The 18568-nt window shown below is 34.1% G+C and overlaps 3 protein-coding genes across 6 annotated transcripts; 1 reads left to right on the forward strand and 2 right to left on the reverse strand.

Moving 5' to 3' along the window:
* Positions 1–2302: 2302 nt before the first annotated feature.
* On the reverse strand, positions 2303–3536 carry LOC102626115 (uncharacterized). The gene has a single exon (XM_006482325.4). It carries the CDS (start codon positions 3219–3221, stop codon positions 2505–2507), a length of 717 nt encoding a protein of 238 aa, XP_006482388.2. The 5' UTR covers positions 3222–3536; the 3' UTR covers positions 2303–2504.
* A 1403-nt stretch (positions 3537–4939) lies between these two features.
* Positions 4940–7415, reverse strand: LOC107177574 (uncharacterized). Of its 2 annotated transcripts, none has more exons than XM_025100154.2 (2): positions 6082–7415; positions 4940–5316 (listed from the first exon to the last, which is right to left on the reverse strand). In XM_025100154.2, exons 1-2 carry the CDS (start codon positions 7230–7232, stop codon positions 5115–5117), a joined length of 1353 nt encoding a protein of 450 aa, XP_024955922.1. In that variant the 5' UTR covers positions 7233–7415; the 3' UTR covers positions 4940–5114. The 2 variants fall into 2 exon arrangements, with proteins under 2 accessions (XP_024955922.1, XP_015387042.2); XM_015531556.3 differs by having other exon boundaries at positions 5175–5327; positions 6082–7409.
* Positions 7416–10191: 2776 nt separating this feature from the next.
* LOC102609879 (pyridoxal kinase) lies at positions 10192–17684 on the forward strand. Of its 3 annotated transcripts, none has more exons than XM_052443524.1 (13): positions 10192–10334; positions 10476–10578; positions 10943–11041; positions 11191–11290; positions 11696–11779; positions 12311–12384; positions 12682–12746; positions 13600–13663; positions 15236–15301; positions 16116–16172; positions 16314–16358; positions 16459–16512; positions 17317–17684. In XM_052443524.1, exons 1-13 carry the CDS (start codon positions 10261–10263, stop codon positions 17455–17457), a joined length of 1026 nt encoding a protein of 341 aa, XP_052299484.1. In that variant the 5' UTR covers positions 10192–10260; the 3' UTR covers positions 17458–17684. The 3 variants fall into 3 exon arrangements, with proteins under 3 accessions (XP_052299484.1, XP_052299486.1, XP_052299485.1); XM_052443526.1 differs by having other exon boundaries at positions 10272–10334; positions 10457–10578; XM_052443525.1 differs by having other exon boundaries at positions 10273–10333; positions 10444–10578.
* The last annotated feature ends 884 nt before the right edge of the window (positions 17685–18568 follow it).

Below are 18568 nucleotides of genomic sequence, written 5' to 3' on the forward strand. Positions count from 1 at the left end.
CACTTAATCCGATATTCATTCTTAGTCGATGTGGGATAATATCACTAATTTAATAATTGAATGTGGAAAAAGGGATGTAATCTCGTTGGTGATCGCAAAATCAAACTTTCTCTCCCTTTTATTCATGAGATATCACAAGAAATTAAGACAAATTGGGCAATAAATAAAATTAACCTTCATTGTTGATGAAGAGTAAGACGTTGAAGAATTCCTAATTAGATTATTGATATTTACAAGGTTTGAGAATATTTTAATTAATGTATAGTTGGTTGTCTATTTAGAGTTTTATTGTTTAGTTATTTTTTATTTGAGTTGTATTAATCCTAATTTAGGCAAGAGTCTTGAGTTTAAGTCACTATAAATATATATCTTTTGTAACTTTAATAGCAATTATTTTGATTATTATTGAATTTCACTTTTAGACTTTGTGTGAGTTTTGTGCTTATGTTATTTCTCAGTCTTCTAAGGAATCAGCAAGTTGTAATACATAAATTGCCGGATATTCTAAGAGTCAACATAAATTCTAATTTATTTCATTATTCTAGGTATTCATAGACTAAACATAGTACTGAAAATATCCTTACTCATTTTCTATCAACCAATCCACTGTTTGAGTTATACCTTCGGTAATATCGGTTTTATCGCGCTACATCAACTGCATATATAATCGTGGCATCCATAACTATTACAAGACAACTCATCAGTTATTCTCAAGTGATCATTATGCTACAGGTTAGCTTCGGCTGCAGATCAAGGAACCAATACACCCTCTGCGCAGCATTTTATAGTACCTGATAAATTAATCTCATTATAAATTCCATTTTTTTAACTAAGCTAATAGAATTACATGAATGCCGAGGATCCAATCCTTGTCTCATCAAAAGCAGCAATGGGAATAAGTCTCCAATTTCTTCGTAAATGTGCATCGAAATTCTCTCATCATTTGAGAAGAAGAATAGGGATCTTGTCACCTTTCTACTTGCTCATTGTCGACATTGACAATCTATATTGTAGATTATAATTCTCTTCGTCATTAAGCATGAGAGATGGAAATGGAACCGCAATGGTGAGATCAAGATCCAATTTATTAGAGGAACCAGCTGATGTAATTTCTTGTCTTTTAGCCCATCTATAAACTTTTGTCTTTCGTCTTAAATCATGTGTTCTTTTATCTCCAGTCTTAGACCATGTGTTTAATGCGTCTTTGAATTTTTGTTAAAAAAAAAAAAAAAAAATCTTAGTCCACACTTATTAAGCTTACTATTCTTGTTGAATTTTTGTCTATCAGCTTAAACTTTTAGGCTGATAGTAATACATATGCTAGTAATATTATTACACTTATATTATATGCTAGTAATATTATTAATATTTACAGCTTAAACTTTTAAACTTCAAACAGTTTTATTAAATAAGATCATCCAAACTAGAAGCATACTATATATGCTAGTAATATTATTACACTTATATTATATATCGAGATATATTAAATTTATATCCCAATTCATGTCGCATATTTATAGGGTGTTTGGTGTAGCCTTAATGCTCGATCGTATCTTATCTACCAGTCCAAGCTAGTTTTGTATATCGAGAACGGGTGGTTCCGTCATTCCGGTCGTTTCACGCTCATCATGCTCCGAGGAAAATTAAGATTGACAACTCATTAAGCTTTAGAGATCCATAGATTGGTATACGCACACAATTATATTGATAGGAAATTACAGTAGAAACCTTGGGTATCAATGACGATTGGTTTCTGACTTTCTGTCTTAATTTGGCATGACGAGTGCTTGCCTACCAAGTACCAACCATTTGATTATTCTATACAAGGAAACTGTAAATATTAATCTCTTATTTTTCTTTTACTATTACTAGGCTCTACTTGGAATTGCTGTTCAGGAAGCCTAATATATAACTTAAAAAGTGTATGGTTGTATCTATGGGTTTTGGAAGCCAAGATAATTATATTAGATGGTTGTTGAAAAACTTTTAATTTTAATACTCTTGTATCAAAATTCATATTTAAATTTCAAATTTAAGTATAATCAATTTTGATTTAGAATTTAGAACTTTCACTTTATAGTTTTTAAGTTACACCATAATACTAAATGATGTCCTTATGTTATCTTTGTATGACATGCATGTGTAATGAAATATTATTGGATCATTTCGAAATGTTGATGATGATATTACATGAGAGTTTTCTGTAAATGTAAAAATATAGGCTTTCATTATGTAACATACATGATTATGTAATATAACAATCTCCAAAAACATAACGTACTATTTGGATCTACATGAAAAAGTACAGCTTTGCACCAGATTGTTAAATCTTAAATACAATTATATATCTAGGCCGTGAGTACCTTCAAAACTAAAATTTTTAGGTCAAATGGCGTAAACTAAACACGTCAAAAATGTTGGCAAAATAATTAGTATAAAGTAATTATAAGAGCATAAAAGAAAATATTCACCTATACCGATGACAAATTGGAAGAAGCAACAAACTATTTAAACCCAAGCAGCTTCCCTTTGCCAGTGAATGCCTTGAACTTATTATTAGCTTCTTCCTTCACAGCTTGCGGCTGCTGCTTCGACTGCTCTTCAACTTGAGAAGGAAAAGGCACTTTTCGTTTCACCAGCTTCTCATCAGGTTCTTTGTAATCCAACGGAGGTGCAAAATCAACTTCACAATCCGTCTCGGTTATACTCACTGCATTCGAAGGCTTCGTTTCCAGCACATCAATGTAATACTTGCTCTCATTATGCATGATCATAATCGTATCACCCGTCGTCAAACAGGAAAACTTCCTCAGAATCGCTTCCAAAACAGCTCTTGGGTTCGAAAGCTCATCAAGAAAGCCCTTGGTGTGCGGCTGCAGCTTCATGTACGTTGCTTTGGCTAAACTCACGTTGGTTACCCTAACGAGTTCGTATTCTTGGAGCTTCATGTTGTCCATCATCCAGTTGGGCAAGTAAATAAAACCCTCATCTGCCGTGAACTCCACGACACCGCAGTGTGTCGTTTTGCCGGAGGAAAGATTACAGAGCTCGAACATCATGGGGTATCCCACTTCGGTGTGTGCAAGGCGATCGAATGCAGACTGAGGCATGATGATCTTGTCACCGGGTTCATGTTGAGGCTTGGCTACGTGCGAGAGAGAGTAACAATGGTAGTGCTTTTCGAAGCAAGTGTAGTATTCGTCGCGTTTGTTGGACGCCATAATATTGCTCGCAGGATTGATCGATGAAGAGAGAAGAGGTCTATTAAGAAAGCAGATTTGCAACTAATTAATGTGATGGGGTGTTATTGCACTAGTAGTGTATATATGATGCTACAAGATCAAAATTCTTGTGCAATGCGGTTTAGCAGTTCGCTTTAGGAAATCAAATTCCTTGTCTGCTTTGGAGACCATGTGCTAGCTATATTACCTAACTAGGAAAGAATTAACTTTAATCCAATCCAATTTTAAGTCTAATTTTATTTGCTTATGATCAATTTAATCATTTAAAAATTAACCGACTTTAGTAGGTAAAGGTTTGAGACATAGTTCTTCTCCCCCCCTCTTTCATTTGACAAACTTGAATTTGATATAATTAATAGAAAAACTACTCATTCGAATATTTACCATAAGAAAAAATTATGCAAAGAATCTCATCTCATAGGTCCTCAAAACTATTTAAAACCATGGAGGCGAGGAAGTGTGATTCATTCAGTCTCTGCTTTAATAATTAAGTTGGAGTATATATGAAATGCTCCTAGCAAATTAACAAGAAAAAATATATGGTAGAATCATCGAGCTTTAAGATTTTACGCCTTCTGTAAGTTATTTGGGCACTTACTCGCCCACTGATTCAATGATCAGCAGGCATGAAAGATGAAGTTACAAGGATATGAAATATGATAAGACTGGGAGATAGAAGATAAAAACAGAAATCATTCATGACAAAGTTTGTGATATACTTCTAGACCAAGAATTAAAACATAACAGAACTGATGAAAAGAATCAAAGCAGTAACATTTGTTTTACTATGATTATCAAAGACTAGAAAGATTTGCAGTGGGATTTAGTTGACACAAACATAAGCTTGAGTGGTTTTGACTTCTAGATAATTGGTAACCGGACGCCAATTAGCATGATGCTAATCACTGTTTCCCAGTCCTTCAAATTGCCATGTTTCACCACTCCTCAGGCAAGAGCATGAATGACACACAAGCTAAGCCATAACTCCAAAATTATGCATTTAGTTCAAACAACCAACCACATCAATTGCATTTTATAATTCCATGTGCTGCATAAGCTTCCACTCTCTCCACTCCACTCTATATCCTATACCTCCTCCTCCTCCTCCTACTTTACATAAGTCTCTCCTCGTCATTTCCCAGACAATACTAACATTGATGATATTGATGAAGTTTCAGGAAATCAAGTGAACTGGTGGTCCACTCTCCCAAAGAGATGTTTCTACTTAAAGATCATAAGGGAGAGACCAGATTCATTTGTAAGTCCTCACAAAAACAATCACAATCAATGTGATCCACTTCTACAGAGATACGTTTGCATCCACATCTAGAAGATAAGAGGACAAACAAGATTCAAAGTATAAGCCTATACAAAACCAGAGTACAAACTTTAAAGTCATTTAACTGCTGCCTCCCAAGTTTTATTGAATGAAAAACATTCAAGAACTAGAATTCACACCTACCAATATTCCTTGCTTCTTCTCCAACCTTATTCTTTATCCCTCTCCCTCACCCATTTTACCACTTCTCCGTCCAATATTCCGTTCCTTTTCCTACATGTCTTCCTCTCCAACAAACCCTCTATCCAAGTTTCTGCTAGCCCCAAAACTATCCTACTTACTGAATAGCTCTGTGATCAAAACAATACCTAAATCTCAATGGCATTCTCAATTTAAAGCAAAAATTATGGATAGAAAAGAAGTACACAAGTAAAACCCACAGTTGATACTGAAAAATGAACTGGGAATACAAGAACAGGACAGGAGAAGTAGAAGGAGCCACTGGGCTGAAAAGCAAAATCAGTAACATCTTTAGGTTTCTCACATCCATAAGACTCTTGGTCCAAGAAATACAAAAGCCAATCATAAAATTTTTAGACTTGTGTTTGATCTTCACAATCACAGATTCCCACATCATCAATCTGCTCTGTTGAAGCCTCACATGGTTCACCATCGAAACTGAATATGATGACCACAATTGCAGAACTTATGGTGCTAAGGCCCTCTTTGGAGAGGATGAGATCATATTCCAGCTCATATTTGATATTCAAAATCAGGCAATTTGCACTTACCAACCTGACACACGACTATCAAAACACTTCAAGCTTAAACTTCAACTAATCAGTACTAGAGAACTACTTATAAGCCAACACATTACCTAGGAAACAAAAGGAATTTTCACTTCCACAATTTTACAATATTAATAAAGCAAAAATTAGGACAGAAAACCAAAAGGAGGAAACTCTCATCATCAGGCTGGTGCATTTTCAAACATTTAAAGCACATTGGTATGATTTTTTCATCCTATTCTAGTTACTATATCTGCTTTTCCTATCTCTTTATTTCCCTTTTTTATCCTTTTCCCCATTGTTGAATTCTTTGGTGCATTGATTAATTTGCTGCCAACTATTTCGACAAGAGATAGTAAAACACTTAAAGCAAAACAGAACAACTTCTTTGTTAACAGAAAAATGCCTCAGTAAGGCAGTGATGTTTACATATTTTAGAAGCCACAAGGTGGTCATTTATCTTCTTACAACTAATATATTGATGGTTCACATCCATTACACATAATTAATTCTATACGGAGATAACAAACATTCAGGAAGCAAAAATGAAAATTTTAAAGAAGCAACAATCCAAAGGAAAACAAACTGCATAATTGCGAACTGAACAAAAACTGCTACTCTCAAGATTTGTAACTGAAACTTTAAATAAGAATTTATATACATACATTTCTATAATACAAACATTTTATGAGGTAGAAATAAATTAATTTCACAACTAAGTTGAGCTCTATCGAAGATCATAAAGGCAACGGAGTAAGAAGTTACACTCTACATGAATTCAGAAGGCGAATTGGCATCAGGCTTTCCACCATCCCCCAATCCTCCAGGATGCTGCAAATTCTGCAAAACCTGCGGCGGTAATGCTCCCAAACCACCACCCAAACCATCATTTGCCGAACCAAAAAACTGACATATAAGCCTAGCCATAACCCCCAGAATCTGCAATTGGTTCTGGCATGCATCTGCATACATTTGCATCATGGACTTCTCATGCTCAATCTGCAAACCCAACATCTTCTCCCTCCACTCCATTTCCTCCTCCTCCCTCTTCTCCTCCATTCTCATCCTCCTCCTCCTCTCCTCATCCAATTCCAGTTCTACCCTAACTCTTCTCTCGTATTCCCTCCTAGCCCACTTCAACTCCCTCTCTTCTAACTCCCACTCTTTACTCTCCAGAGCCTCTTCTCTCTCATCTCCCCTTCTTTCCATCCTAAATCCCATTTCTCTCCTCTTTTCCTCCCCCTCGATCACACCCTTTTCTCTCACAAACTCCCTCTCTCTTCTCTTATCCTCCCTCCTCATTACCACATCCCTCAAATCCAAAACTTTAGCCCCAAGTAACCCAAGATTCTTACTTTCTCTAAAACCCTTTTTCAATTTCTTATTTTTCACAATACCCATTTCGCAAATCTCCCTTTCCACTCCAAATTCACTCTCACTCTCCATTTTCTCCCCACTTTCTTCCTCCTCCTCCACCTCCTCCTCATCCTCCTCCAAATCTTCACTGTCAATCCCAACAAGCCCCAGATCACAACAATCCTCAAACAAATCACCATTACTCACTCTCTTCCCCTTAACCTCAAGCTCCACATCACCAAACACCTCCTTGTACTTCAAAAAATTCTCCCAGTGATTCTCCCCGTCTTTCCAATTAAACTCATCATCAGAAATTCTAATCTTCTGCTTCACACCCAAGTACTGGTGCCTCATGTTCTGGACTTTGATCGACACGTCCCGCCAGGACCACTTAAAGGGGAAGCTCACTGGGTCCTGCAGGTGATGCAGGGAATTAACGTGGTCGGCGATCGGCCGGAACTTCTTCTCTCGGGTCTTGAGCTTGGATAGTGTGCCAGAGTTGAGGAGATCGGAGTATTTGGTCAATAGGGTCTGCTCTTCTAACTCTGACCACTTCTTTCGCTTCATATTTTCTGCAGAATTTTGAGGGTTTGGTTTTGGTTTTTAGTTGCAGGGAAGGGAGATTGAGCAGTCAGCAGAGACCAGAGAGGAGATTTGATGATGGGCTGTCTTAGGAAAGACAAATGTTCAGACCTTTTTTCTTAAAAATATATATATATATATAAATTATTCTTTTGACTGATCGGACTAGGTGAAATTTCGTTTTGGCAGTCGGAAGTTTTTGTTTTGAAAATATACATATATTTTTCTAAATTATGTGAATGATAATTTATTAATAATAATTATAGAAAAAATGGAAACTGTTCTCATTGAGCTCTAGCAAACTTAACAATGTAAACTTATTTTAAATATTATTAAAAGTATTTCATCTAAATAGTTTCATGAATAATATTATTCATCAAAAAATAAAATTACTCTCATCCTAGTTAAATAATACAAGTAACACGAAAATATAGTAAATTATTTTAAATAATATAAAAAGAAATAATTTGATTAATGTCCATTTCTTGATGACATATTAATTAAACTTGATTTTAATTTAAAATTTTAGCAATAATTTTAATGATATAAAGTTAATGACTTAAGATTGCGTTGAAATTCTAAGTGAACAAGTTTAAATTGAAAAATCCCTCACCTTATAAATATTTGATGAAAAAAATGAAAGAAAATAATTTATAGAACTTTGGTCAGAATAATTGATAGATAGATAAAGAGAGAGACTCCATCCATAAAAATTTGATACACAAAGACCACGAGTATCTTGGGCCGGGATTCCAAGACTTCGGCATCCTTGTTCTGCTCGAGCTAGAGGCCAGAGCAAGGCATGCTTTTCTCTGTCGAAGCATACCGAGCCCCTCCCAGCTCTAAGCAAAGTTATCTGGGCCCAGTTTAAGAATTTTCCACTTTTTTTTTTCTTTTTTTGGGAGGAAAGAATTCTCCCCTTTGACTTAAAAAGAAATGCAAAAATTCATGTAAAAACTAAAACGAAACCAAACAGTCCACCAAACATTCCAAATAACGTAAATATTTGAAATAATTACATTATGCTGTTATAGAAGTTGCTACAAATTCCTACTAAAAGAGAGATAAGAAGCAGTTACATGTGATAAAATTTTGTTAGGGGTAATTTTGTATATAGATGATGTAATAGTTCATTATGGTCATTTTTGGGATTGAGGTGCTGTAATTTTTAAAATACAACTGATGTGGAAAAAAAATTATAAATATAAAACAAAAGTTAATAATATGTAGTAAATATAAGATTTAAATAATAGTTTTGACAAAATTATTAAACATATAATAGCTTTTTTATTATATAAGTGAAAAATTATATTAACATAACTTTCAAGTTACAGCAGTTAGTGTTTACCAAACACTTTAGTACTATGACTTAAAAGATACAGTTATCTAACTTCAATTCCAAACGCATCATATATCTTTCACTCCGACAAGATTAGATTTTAAATTAAAAAGAGAGTTACGTTACATTTTCTTGTCAATTTTGAACATCATAAGAGATGGACACATACATAGCATATGAAAGAACTTTTTAACATTTTAAATGTAAAGTCTCTTTTCCGCTGGTTTTTCTTCATCTTTTGAAGGTTGTTCAACCACCACCCCCCCAATATTTAAAATATCAAATTTACGTTGAAAATAAGGATGATGATTCATTGATCTACTTGACATCACCTCTTATTTGACCACAAAAGGTGAATTACAAATTTTAAAGTCATAGTACTAATGCCATTGCAAGCCCCCCACATCAATCTATTTAGTTAAAAAAATCGAAAAAAGAAATTTCGCCTAAGAGGAGTTGACGTAAAGTGCATATTATTGCTCAATTATGAAATTTAAATTTATAAATTGTATGCTTATTTATTTTAGTGGTTGGACTATTCAATGTGATGCTGATTTTCAACATATTATGCTTCCTCATTTTGTTTACTTATTGATGTGACATCATATGTATTATTATTTGAGTGCTAATATGTTAATAATTAACAATAAAATCAATTCATATTATACATGTGATATTAAATGGTTGTTGATATTTTAATAAAATAACGTTTATTTTTTGTCTGAAATCTAAACATGTCTAAATTTTGTAAAAGTCTGAATGGATCAAAATACGAATATTTAAATAAAATATATTTTTTAAATATCTAAATATAAATGACATTTTTTTTATTTTTATAAATAAAAACATCTTAAATATAGTTATTTGACATTTATGTCCTTATAAATCAAAACAAAAAAGGCATTAAGTTTTATAGTTTATGAAATGAGTATATTTTATAAATAAATTTTTGAAATATAATATTTACTTATTATTCAGATATTTTTTATTCAGGTAAAAGTACAAACATTTTATTTATTCTATTCAAATATAAATGTCAGAAATTAGTCATAAGTTACAAAAAATGAATAAGTAAAATTTGAAAAAAAATCTAAAATTAATAAAATTTCAAATTTCAAACATTTAACAGACAAGTTTTAAGTATTTCAACTAAATATATCAATTAAGTAAACATATCATCATCGATTTTAGAGAAGAGTACAATCCCCGATAATATTAAAATTTGGCAGGTTTATTTGTTACTTTGAGTAGATTTATTCAACAAGGAATAGATTCATCCGATTGTTCGAACAAATATAAGTAGATTTATAATGTTATATGAAAAAAAAAATCTTATACATTAAGGTGTATATAATAAAAAAAAATCGATATAAATTAACATGTGGTCATTTTTCGAATTATATGTTTATGGTGTGGGCCAAATTTTAATTTTCACTTCCAAATTTTAAACAACGTCAAAGTCAGACTCGAAATAGTTGATACTCCAAGTCCGACGCAGATTCGGGGGCCACGTGGAATTAAATTCCTAAATTACCCCAACCCTCTCTACAACTCACGGTCATTTAATTCGCGAAAACGGAATCCAGCAGTTGCAATTCAGTAATTTTGACAAGCAGTCTACGTCACGCTGCTAAGATCAACTATAAAAACCATTCAAAATACATCATCTTTGAAATGCTGTCTACGCAGGAGTTTCTCAGCAGTTGCCGTCCTTGTTTGGGCACTTCCCGAAAAACTCACGTTTTCCGGTAAAATATAATAAAATATATAGAATTCAAATATTTTCTCGGGGAATCTTCCTTTCAAATCATTATTTATTGATATGCATTTTTTATTTATTATTTTTTGATCTGAGCGGGCTTGATAGCAGCTTCCGATTGGATTTGTAGGAGGAGAAGCTCGAGCATATCAGGAATGGCGCCTCCGATTCTCTCATTGGCTTTACCTTCGGAGACTGGTCGAGTTTTGAGCATACAGTCGCATACTGTTCAGGTACCTATCTTATGTGTTATTCTGTTTGCTTGCTGATAAACTCGAAGCATTGTTTTTTTAAGAAGCTCAAATTATTTATTTATTTATTTTGACTTGTTAATCATTGTAATTTACTTGATTGACTTTTGTGTGAAGTTACCGTCGTTTGCATGTAATTTGGAAGTAGCTTTATCATTGAATTTATGAAATAATAGAACAGAGGCACTCAACTAATCATCGTCCCGTTTTTTCTAAAGGCTTTCTTACACGTTATTTATGATGATAATTTCATTTTAAGAATAATTCTTCTATTTAATTATGTCATATTTTGTAATACGAAGGATTAACTGTATACTAAAGTCACTGCTTGTATATTTTGTTCTAGGGGTATGTTGGAAATAAATCAGCTGTCTTTCCTCTCCAACTACTGGGCTATGACGTGGATCCAATCCATTCAGTACAGTTCTCAAACCACACAGGCAAGCTGCTTACATTACTACTCAAAAACAGTCTCAGAACTCTGAGGCCTGACATATGGTGCGAGTCATTCAATCTGTATAAGCGCAGGCATAAACTTGTGGCACAGTTTAGTCTAGGTTTTGGTTTAATCAATCTGAAAATTATGCAGGATACCCAACTTTCAAGGGCCAAGTTTTGAATGGACAACAATTATGCGATTTAATAGAAGGACTGGAAGCCAATAATCTATTGTACTATACTCATTTATTAACAGGTATGCTGCATTAGCTGTGTACGTTAGTTTTGTGATTCTTTAGAAATTAGTGTACGTCAGTGATGTCCTCCTTTGGCATTTTGGTTTTTCCATTTGCTTGCACACTATTGTTGTCTGCAAAATCCATTTCATGTCCGTTGCTTTTGAATGATGCTGGCTGTTTCCCCGATTCAAGTATAAAACAATGTACTTAAGCATATATTTATCTCTTCTATCTCATACTGCTTCAAATATTGAGTCTCATGGCAATTTTTACATCAGAAACGCACCATTTTTAGCTATTGCTGAAGTGTTCTTTTCAGTACTATGCTTTTTGGCAATCTGACTTCTTTTACTGCCACCTCAACGGTTTCATTTCTAGTCTATTTGGAACCTTCATGTTCTGTTTTGACTGGTGCATTGCAGGTTATATTGGTTCTGTTTCTTTTCTGAACACGATACTGCAAGTTGTTGAAAAGCTTCGCTCTATAAACCCAAATCTGATATACGGTAGGTTTTGTATATTCCTAATGTCATTGGGATATCTAAATATGGTTTGCAATTACATATCCTGTTGAATTTTCGTCCATCTTGATTCTTGACATGCCTATGAGCGTAGCAAATTATTTTTGTGAAGTCTCAGTTACTGAATTTAAGGATAAGGACGTTATCAACCTTCTGTCAGGAATTTTTTTTCCCTCTACAACGTTAAACATATGACTGTATATAAACATATATGTATCAAAAACTGTTTTTTAATTCATTTGATGTTATTATGTTAATATGAGGTCTTATTAAATGTTTTCTCTGAAAAAAATGGTAAAAGAAGTCTTGAGAGACATGAATAATATCTATCCTGGCTTGCAGCTGCTTCTGCAGAGAAATTTGTAGCAGGAACGAGTCTTTTGTTAGCTTAAGCTGTGGTGTAAAAATGGAAACACAGACATTGTTCCATGTGCCTATTTACCACATCTGTCCTAAGAGGACAATAGTAATAATAAATTATATGCATCTTTTCTGAATCTTGCCTCCTTTGTCTAGTTTGTGATCCAGTGATGGGTGACGAGGGAAAGCTCTATGTTCCTTCCGAGCTAGTATCAGTATACCGTGAGAAGGTGAGCAATCCAATTACATATATTGGGTACCTGTTTATATATCTGTTACATGCTACTTGTAGAAAGTATAAAGTAGTAGTTTGACTCTCAAATGCTTAAGTTTATAACTATACCTAGAACTGCGAATTTGATGTGTGTGTTAGATCCTTTAGATTCAACAGCTAGGGTGAGCAATCATTATTGCATTTGGTCTTAATATTGCCTCAATTCTATAATGATGCGTTGATGTAATTGTTAAATATTTAATTTAAAACTTTTGTTATGATCATTCATTTTGATGTTACTTCTTGTAATCAGGTTGTTCCAGTGGCCTCAATGTTGACCCCTAATCAGTTTGAAGCAGAACAGTTGACTGGTTTCAGGTATTTCCGGACACTACAAGTAATGTTGGTTAAATTACTATGGTCAGGATTTGTTCCTATGTTGTATTTCTCTAACCATATGTTAATGGTTCAAAAAAATCTCTTTTTACACGATTCGCTTGTTTGTTGACTGAAAAATTTCTGAGAATATATTACAATGCACATATTGGCAAATGGGAGCTGCTAGCTTAGAGCTGATAGAGCTTTTTCCTTACAAATTGTGTACAAAGAAGCAAGTAATTATCAAGTGGAGGCTTTCTTTTTCCTAATGTGTGCTATTTACTGACTTCTATTGAAAGCTGTGATCCAATGGCAAGAATAGGCATTTTATTGGGCATAAATATTAAGCTTCGGTCTACAATAGCCAATGAAGAGGCCATTGGCTAAAAGAAAAGTGGAAGAGAAGCTAGGACCCACTGGCACATCAATCTCTCTCTTGATTGCAGCTGGATTTAATTGAGCATCCTTTGCTGTTTTGTCCTCTTCGCTCTCATTTTCTCCAATTGTATTTATTCTGTGGCACTCTGTGTATGCATATGGGTATTTGACGGATTGGTTTCGAGCTTCCCAGTTTTTGGTTAGGCTGCATTCTACATTCGCTGGGAATTTATTAGTACTAGGAGTTGTGTAGGTATTGTTTGTTAAGAATTAGGATATGAATTTATTGTGTGTTGTGGCTTCCCATTGAAGTCCCTTTTGCACCTTTTGGCAGGATTTCCTTGTGTTTTTAACTAGTACAATTTCACACCTGAGTTTTATATTAGATATGACGAGAAGGAGCTCTGCTTTTTCTGTTTATTGGGCACTCATTGCAGTCACTCTTCAGTGTTCTGAGAAGATTTACTTTTCACAGGATTGGGAGTGAAGCAGATGGGAGGGAAGCTTGTAAGATTCTTCATGCTGCTGGACCTGCAAAGGTACTTTTTTCTCCCCTGTTTTGATCTTTAATCAAATCATACCCTAGATCTTAACACTTCTTTTTCATTGCAAATTTATTTTCTTGCTTGCTTAGTTTTGTTTCTCTAATCTCTATATCATGGTACCTTGATAAATTTTTAATTATATTCCTGGGGTGTAGGATTTGAAGTTACAAATTTTTTTCACTGTTAAGATCGATCTTCCCTGCCTTTTCCTTAATATTTAGTGCAGTTTTACACCATGGGAGAAGTTTTGACTAGATTCTTAAGCCTACTTGGAAAGAAGCATACTAAGATGAACAGAATATAACACTGCTGAACGACCTGATGGTAGAATTTGCATTCCATAAAAAGAAAGGGATTTATATCTTTGAGCTATCTATGATATGTGCTGACTAATCTGAAATTTCTTAGTCCAATATAATTTCAGGCTTGAAAGCTAAGGTAAATAAACAATATAGATGGCATATGTCATATACAATTAGGGATGGCAAACAAACCCGGACCCGGATGATCCGGACCGGGTTTAACCCGTACCGGATTTATGAAATATCCGGATCCGGATGCATTTTTTCTAACCCGGATGAATCCGGGTCCGATTCCGGGTTTACCTAAACCCGGATTTCCAGAACCCGGACCCGCATTTTAATGTTTTTAATTATTTAAATAAATAATTTTTAATTGTTAGTTGTAAATATAAGAGCAAAAAGTAAGTGAAAAAACAAAAGCAGCCCTAAAAATCTAAGCCTCACGGGCTCAAACCAGCCGCATCTCTCATCTTCCTCATCCCCTATCATCAAGGCAGCCACCTCCTCTAACCACACCAGCTCTGCAATCTCTAGATGTCTGAAGCTTCTCTGCTTCATCGTCTCTCTTCTCTACTCCAGTTTTTTGTTCGGTAATGGCAGGAGGTACTGTGGTAATTGAGGCTTTGTGAGTCACTTAAGAATGGGAAATTCTTCTTTTGTTTGTTATGAATGCTTTTGTGATTTGTTTTCTTTACTGTTTTAAAAAGGTTGCTTAGTTACTTGAACTGCAGTATGATTGTTGATTTAATGGACTGCTCTTTGCATTTTATTTGTTTTTACCAAAGATGCAACGTGCTGAAGATATTGATTTTGGGGGAAAAAGTCTGGGTTTAGAACCCGCAATCTGGGAACCCGGACTTTTCCGGGTTTAACCCGGATCGGACCCGGATTAAACAAATACGGGTTTTACCCGGGTCCGGTATAATGAATTGGTCGTCCGGGTCCGGAACCGGGAAGGCCAAACCCGGACCCGGACCCGGATTTTGCCATCCCTATATACAATTTAGAGTTACTTGTCCCTCCCTCCCCCCACGCAAAACCCCCTCCACCAAAAACCCCCCTCCCCACCAAAAAAAAAGGGAAAAAAAAATGAAGAAGGAAGAAATGTGCCATGCAATTAAAGGACATCCTTATTATAGAATGATTGTGTTTTGTAGATATGCAATTGTTTTACTTTTGTCAGAAACTTGTCTGTGATTTGCACATAGATGTACTTTTCTCTCTCTTGCCCCACTTTTATTAACATAGTTTCTGATCATATCAGGTTGTGATCACAAGCATAAATATAGATGGCAATCTTTTCCTGATTGGCAGTCATCAGAAGGAAAAGGTAGGCCCATTATGTGTTAAGGGCTTGTGGTTTTAATCATTTTTAGGTTAATTGACTGCCTAATAATCGGTCAAGTTTGAGAATATGTGTCAGCATTACCTTATTTGGTTGTCATGTGAATGTGCATTACACCATTAGATTTTCTGGATATCATATTCATAAAGAAATGTTCTATAACAGATAAGCAGCATGGTGTTTATTGTCACCAAGCTCATTTATTAATCCTTTGAGAGAAAAAAGCACATTTATTAATGCTCACAAAATTTCATACAAATGTTACTTGCATGCATCCATGCCTACGTACACTTTGTTACCTATTATATATTATTACACATTCTTGTCTCCTTAATACTCAATAATTTTTTAAAATTAACTATTTGTTAAATATACAATGTCCATCTATCATTGGTGCTTGTAGCTAAATGCCTTCTTTCGTCCCTTGTCCTTCATTCATTCTTTCAGCTATTATATTACATTCACATTTTCTACTTCAATGAAAGTGCACACTTGAGAAGTGATACTAAATTAGTAAATTACATTTAAAAAAATATATTTTTGGGCTGGTGCTATTTTATTGTGCAATAATTGGCACAAACAGCTACAAACCATTATATGATTTTTGCTCCTGTCCATTTTTTTCACTTGTGTTATTCTTCTCAAAATTTTTTTCATGCCATAAGTGTTCTCACATTTGTTTAATGTTGTGATTTATTAGTGTCAGCACATTGTGCATATGGTAATAATCATTGACTAAAACTTTAAGTTATAGCATTCAAAATGCAGATAATCTTTTCCGCTCACTTAAAATTTGCAGGGTCAGTCTCCGGAGCAGTTCAAGATTGTGATACCCAAAATTCCTGCATATTTTACAGTATGCAAACTTTCATCATGATTAAGAAATGATATGGTTATTTTTTTGATGTGAAGATTAATGCACCACATGAAATACTACTTTAACATGTTGCCTTGCATATGAAACTTACATTGTTACATATGATGCTTATGCTTGTAGGGAACTGGTGATCTAATGACTGCACTCCTGCTTGGATGGAGTAATGTAATGCCCTTATAATGTTTGCAAGTTCAAGTCAAGTGAATGCTCAGAAAAGTTTAAATAATAATGTTATTTATCTGATTGTTTTTTCTCTGCTGTTCAGAAATATAGGGACAACCTTGACATTGCTGCTGAGCTTGCAGTATCAAGTTTGCAGGTATTGCTTTTGCTTATGCCTTGAGTTGCCGGAATGTTCTGTAGGTTTTGAATGTAGTTGTATCTAATATCATGGGAAATTACAGTAACACTTGTGTGTGCACTCAAAGTTTTTGCAAAGGGAATTGAATTCTTGACCTCTTACTTCCACTGATGAGACCAAATTGACCGGGCTTTCCCTTCAGGAACAAGTTTGTTCTTGTCTAGAACAGCTCGAAATGTAGTGATAATCCAGCCTGCACTCAAGAGGTTAGGGTTGTTTTGAGAGGGCCATTATTAAAAGCATGCTGCAGAGTTGTTTTCACTCTGTATCTCATGGAAATTTTATTGAATCTTAGAGTGTGGCCGCATAGGGAATTTGCCAGCTCTACTCTTTCTTCTTGGTAAATCTAAAACCTTGAGGCGTTGACTGGACATTGTTTAAAATTTTGAACTTTTTGAACATGCGTACTGCTAGAAGAAATCAGATTGAAGTAATGAAATTTTGTGATAGCACCAGCAGATATAATCAGTGAGGAATATGAAATCCTTGAAAATATAGAGGCCATATAGAACTGTGATAGGACCACAACCACTTATATTTTGAATTTGGCGGTTTGCTGGGGCAGCATGCTCCTCCTTGGATGATTGCATATTCATCCTCCCACTCTTTATTGTATATACGTTGCCTCCCAATCCTGATGTAAGCAATATCTGATAGCAAGACATTTGTATGTTAGTAAACATTCTTATCAACTAAAGTAGCCGATGCCTAAGTATTTGACTTATATATTAATTGATTATTGGATGTCACCAATGCTTTCAGGCTCTTTTACAGAGGACGGTGAATGACTACGTTACCGCTGGATTCAATCCCCAATCAAGTAGTTTGGAGATCCGATTGATCCAGAGCCAGGATGACATTCGGAACCCACAAGTGAAATTCAAGTCTGAAAAATACAACTGAATGGATGATATTTATACTTATTGAAACAGAATCAATTTCTATAGGGTGCATTTGTACTATTTATTTTTGACAGTTTTGGTTATTTAAACGCAAAAATGTTCCTTTATATGTTCACATAAAAGAGCCGAGAGCAGCGATGTAACGCTGGTTGCTTTGTACTATGGCATGGAGGAAAAATTCGATGAAATTTGAAATTTTAATGTACTAATATGGGAGAGTTTAAGCAATGAGTGATTCTGAGGTACTGGTACTACCGCCACTACTCGATGCTTCATAGCCTGTTTTGTTAGAAAATACTGGGCCCAATTGGCTAAGATTGATGGCAGTGTACCCACCAAATTCTGTCTCAACAGTTAAATTGATTTTCAAGAGGATCATGCTACGGTACAACTATGGCACCGTGCCACAGTTGCATCTAGTCGTTGGATGCAGTTGGATTGGTGGAGTCTACTGGCATCCAACGGCTAGATGAAACTGTGGCACGGTGCCACAGTTGCACCTAAGGTTTCCCCTTTTCAAGATTGTATTTCAAAATTATTTGAAGAAAATGGTATATAAATTATAGAATTATTATCATTTAACTACTTTGAGAATTGTAATATATTAAATGACCATAAGACTATAAGAAGTATTATAATATGTTATTTTACTTTTATATTTTTATAAAATTTATCATTTTATTACATTACCTTAGTTGACTAATAAAATATTAATTTTATTTTTGAAATAAAATATCAATTTTATTTTTGAAATAAAATATCAATTTTATTTTTGAAATAAAATATCAATTTTATTTTTGAAAGAAAATTAAACAAATAAAGGCATCAGATTTTAGAATTACAAGCTTAGAGGAATTATTTTTAGCTGGTTTATATTTTTAAATTTATAATATTGTAATGCTTTACATGTTATTTATTTTTTTAATAAAAAAATCTATTAAAGAATAAAATTAATATTTTATTAGTCATCTAACTGGCTAACTAATGGTAACAATGAAATTATAATAAAATGATAAATTTTGTAAGATATATTATAATTTTTAAAGTAGTGAAATGATAATAGCACTAAATTATATGTGACATATTAATATTAATTCAAATTTCTTTTCACT

Source organism: Citrus sinensis, chromosome 6, assembly GCF_022201045.2.
Source record: "Citrus sinensis cultivar Valencia sweet orange chromosome 6, DVS_A1.0, whole genome shotgun sequence".
NCBI lineage: Eukaryota > Viridiplantae > Streptophyta > Magnoliopsida > Sapindales > Rutaceae > Citrus > Citrus sinensis.

Bases quoted from the DNA above. Each gene is read 5' to 3' on its own strand.
- LOC102626115 (XM_006482325.4), bottom strand. From the start codon at position 3,221: ATGGCGTCCAACAAACGCGACGAATACTACACTTGCTTCGAAAAGCAC.
- LOC107177574 (XM_025100154.2), bottom strand. From the start codon at position 7,232: ATGAAGCGAAAGAAGTGGTCAGAGTTAGAAGAGCAGACCCTATTGACC. The intron at 5,317-6,081 runs GTAGAGTGTAAC...GTCGTGTGTCAG, and splicing joins AATTCGCCTTCTGAATTCAT to GTTGGTAAGTGCAAATTGCC.
- LOC102609879 (XM_052443524.1), top strand. From the start codon at position 10,261: ATGCTGTCTACGCAGGAGTTTCTCAGCAGTTGCCGTCCTTGTTTGGGC. The intron at 10,579-10,942 runs GTACCTATCTTA...ATTTTGTTCTAG, and splicing joins TACAGTCGCATACTGTTCAG to GGGTATGTTGGAAATAAATC. The intron at 12,385-12,681 runs GTGAGCAATCCA...TCTTGTAATCAG, and splicing joins TATCAGTATACCGTGAGAAG to GTTGTTCCAGTGGCCTCAAT.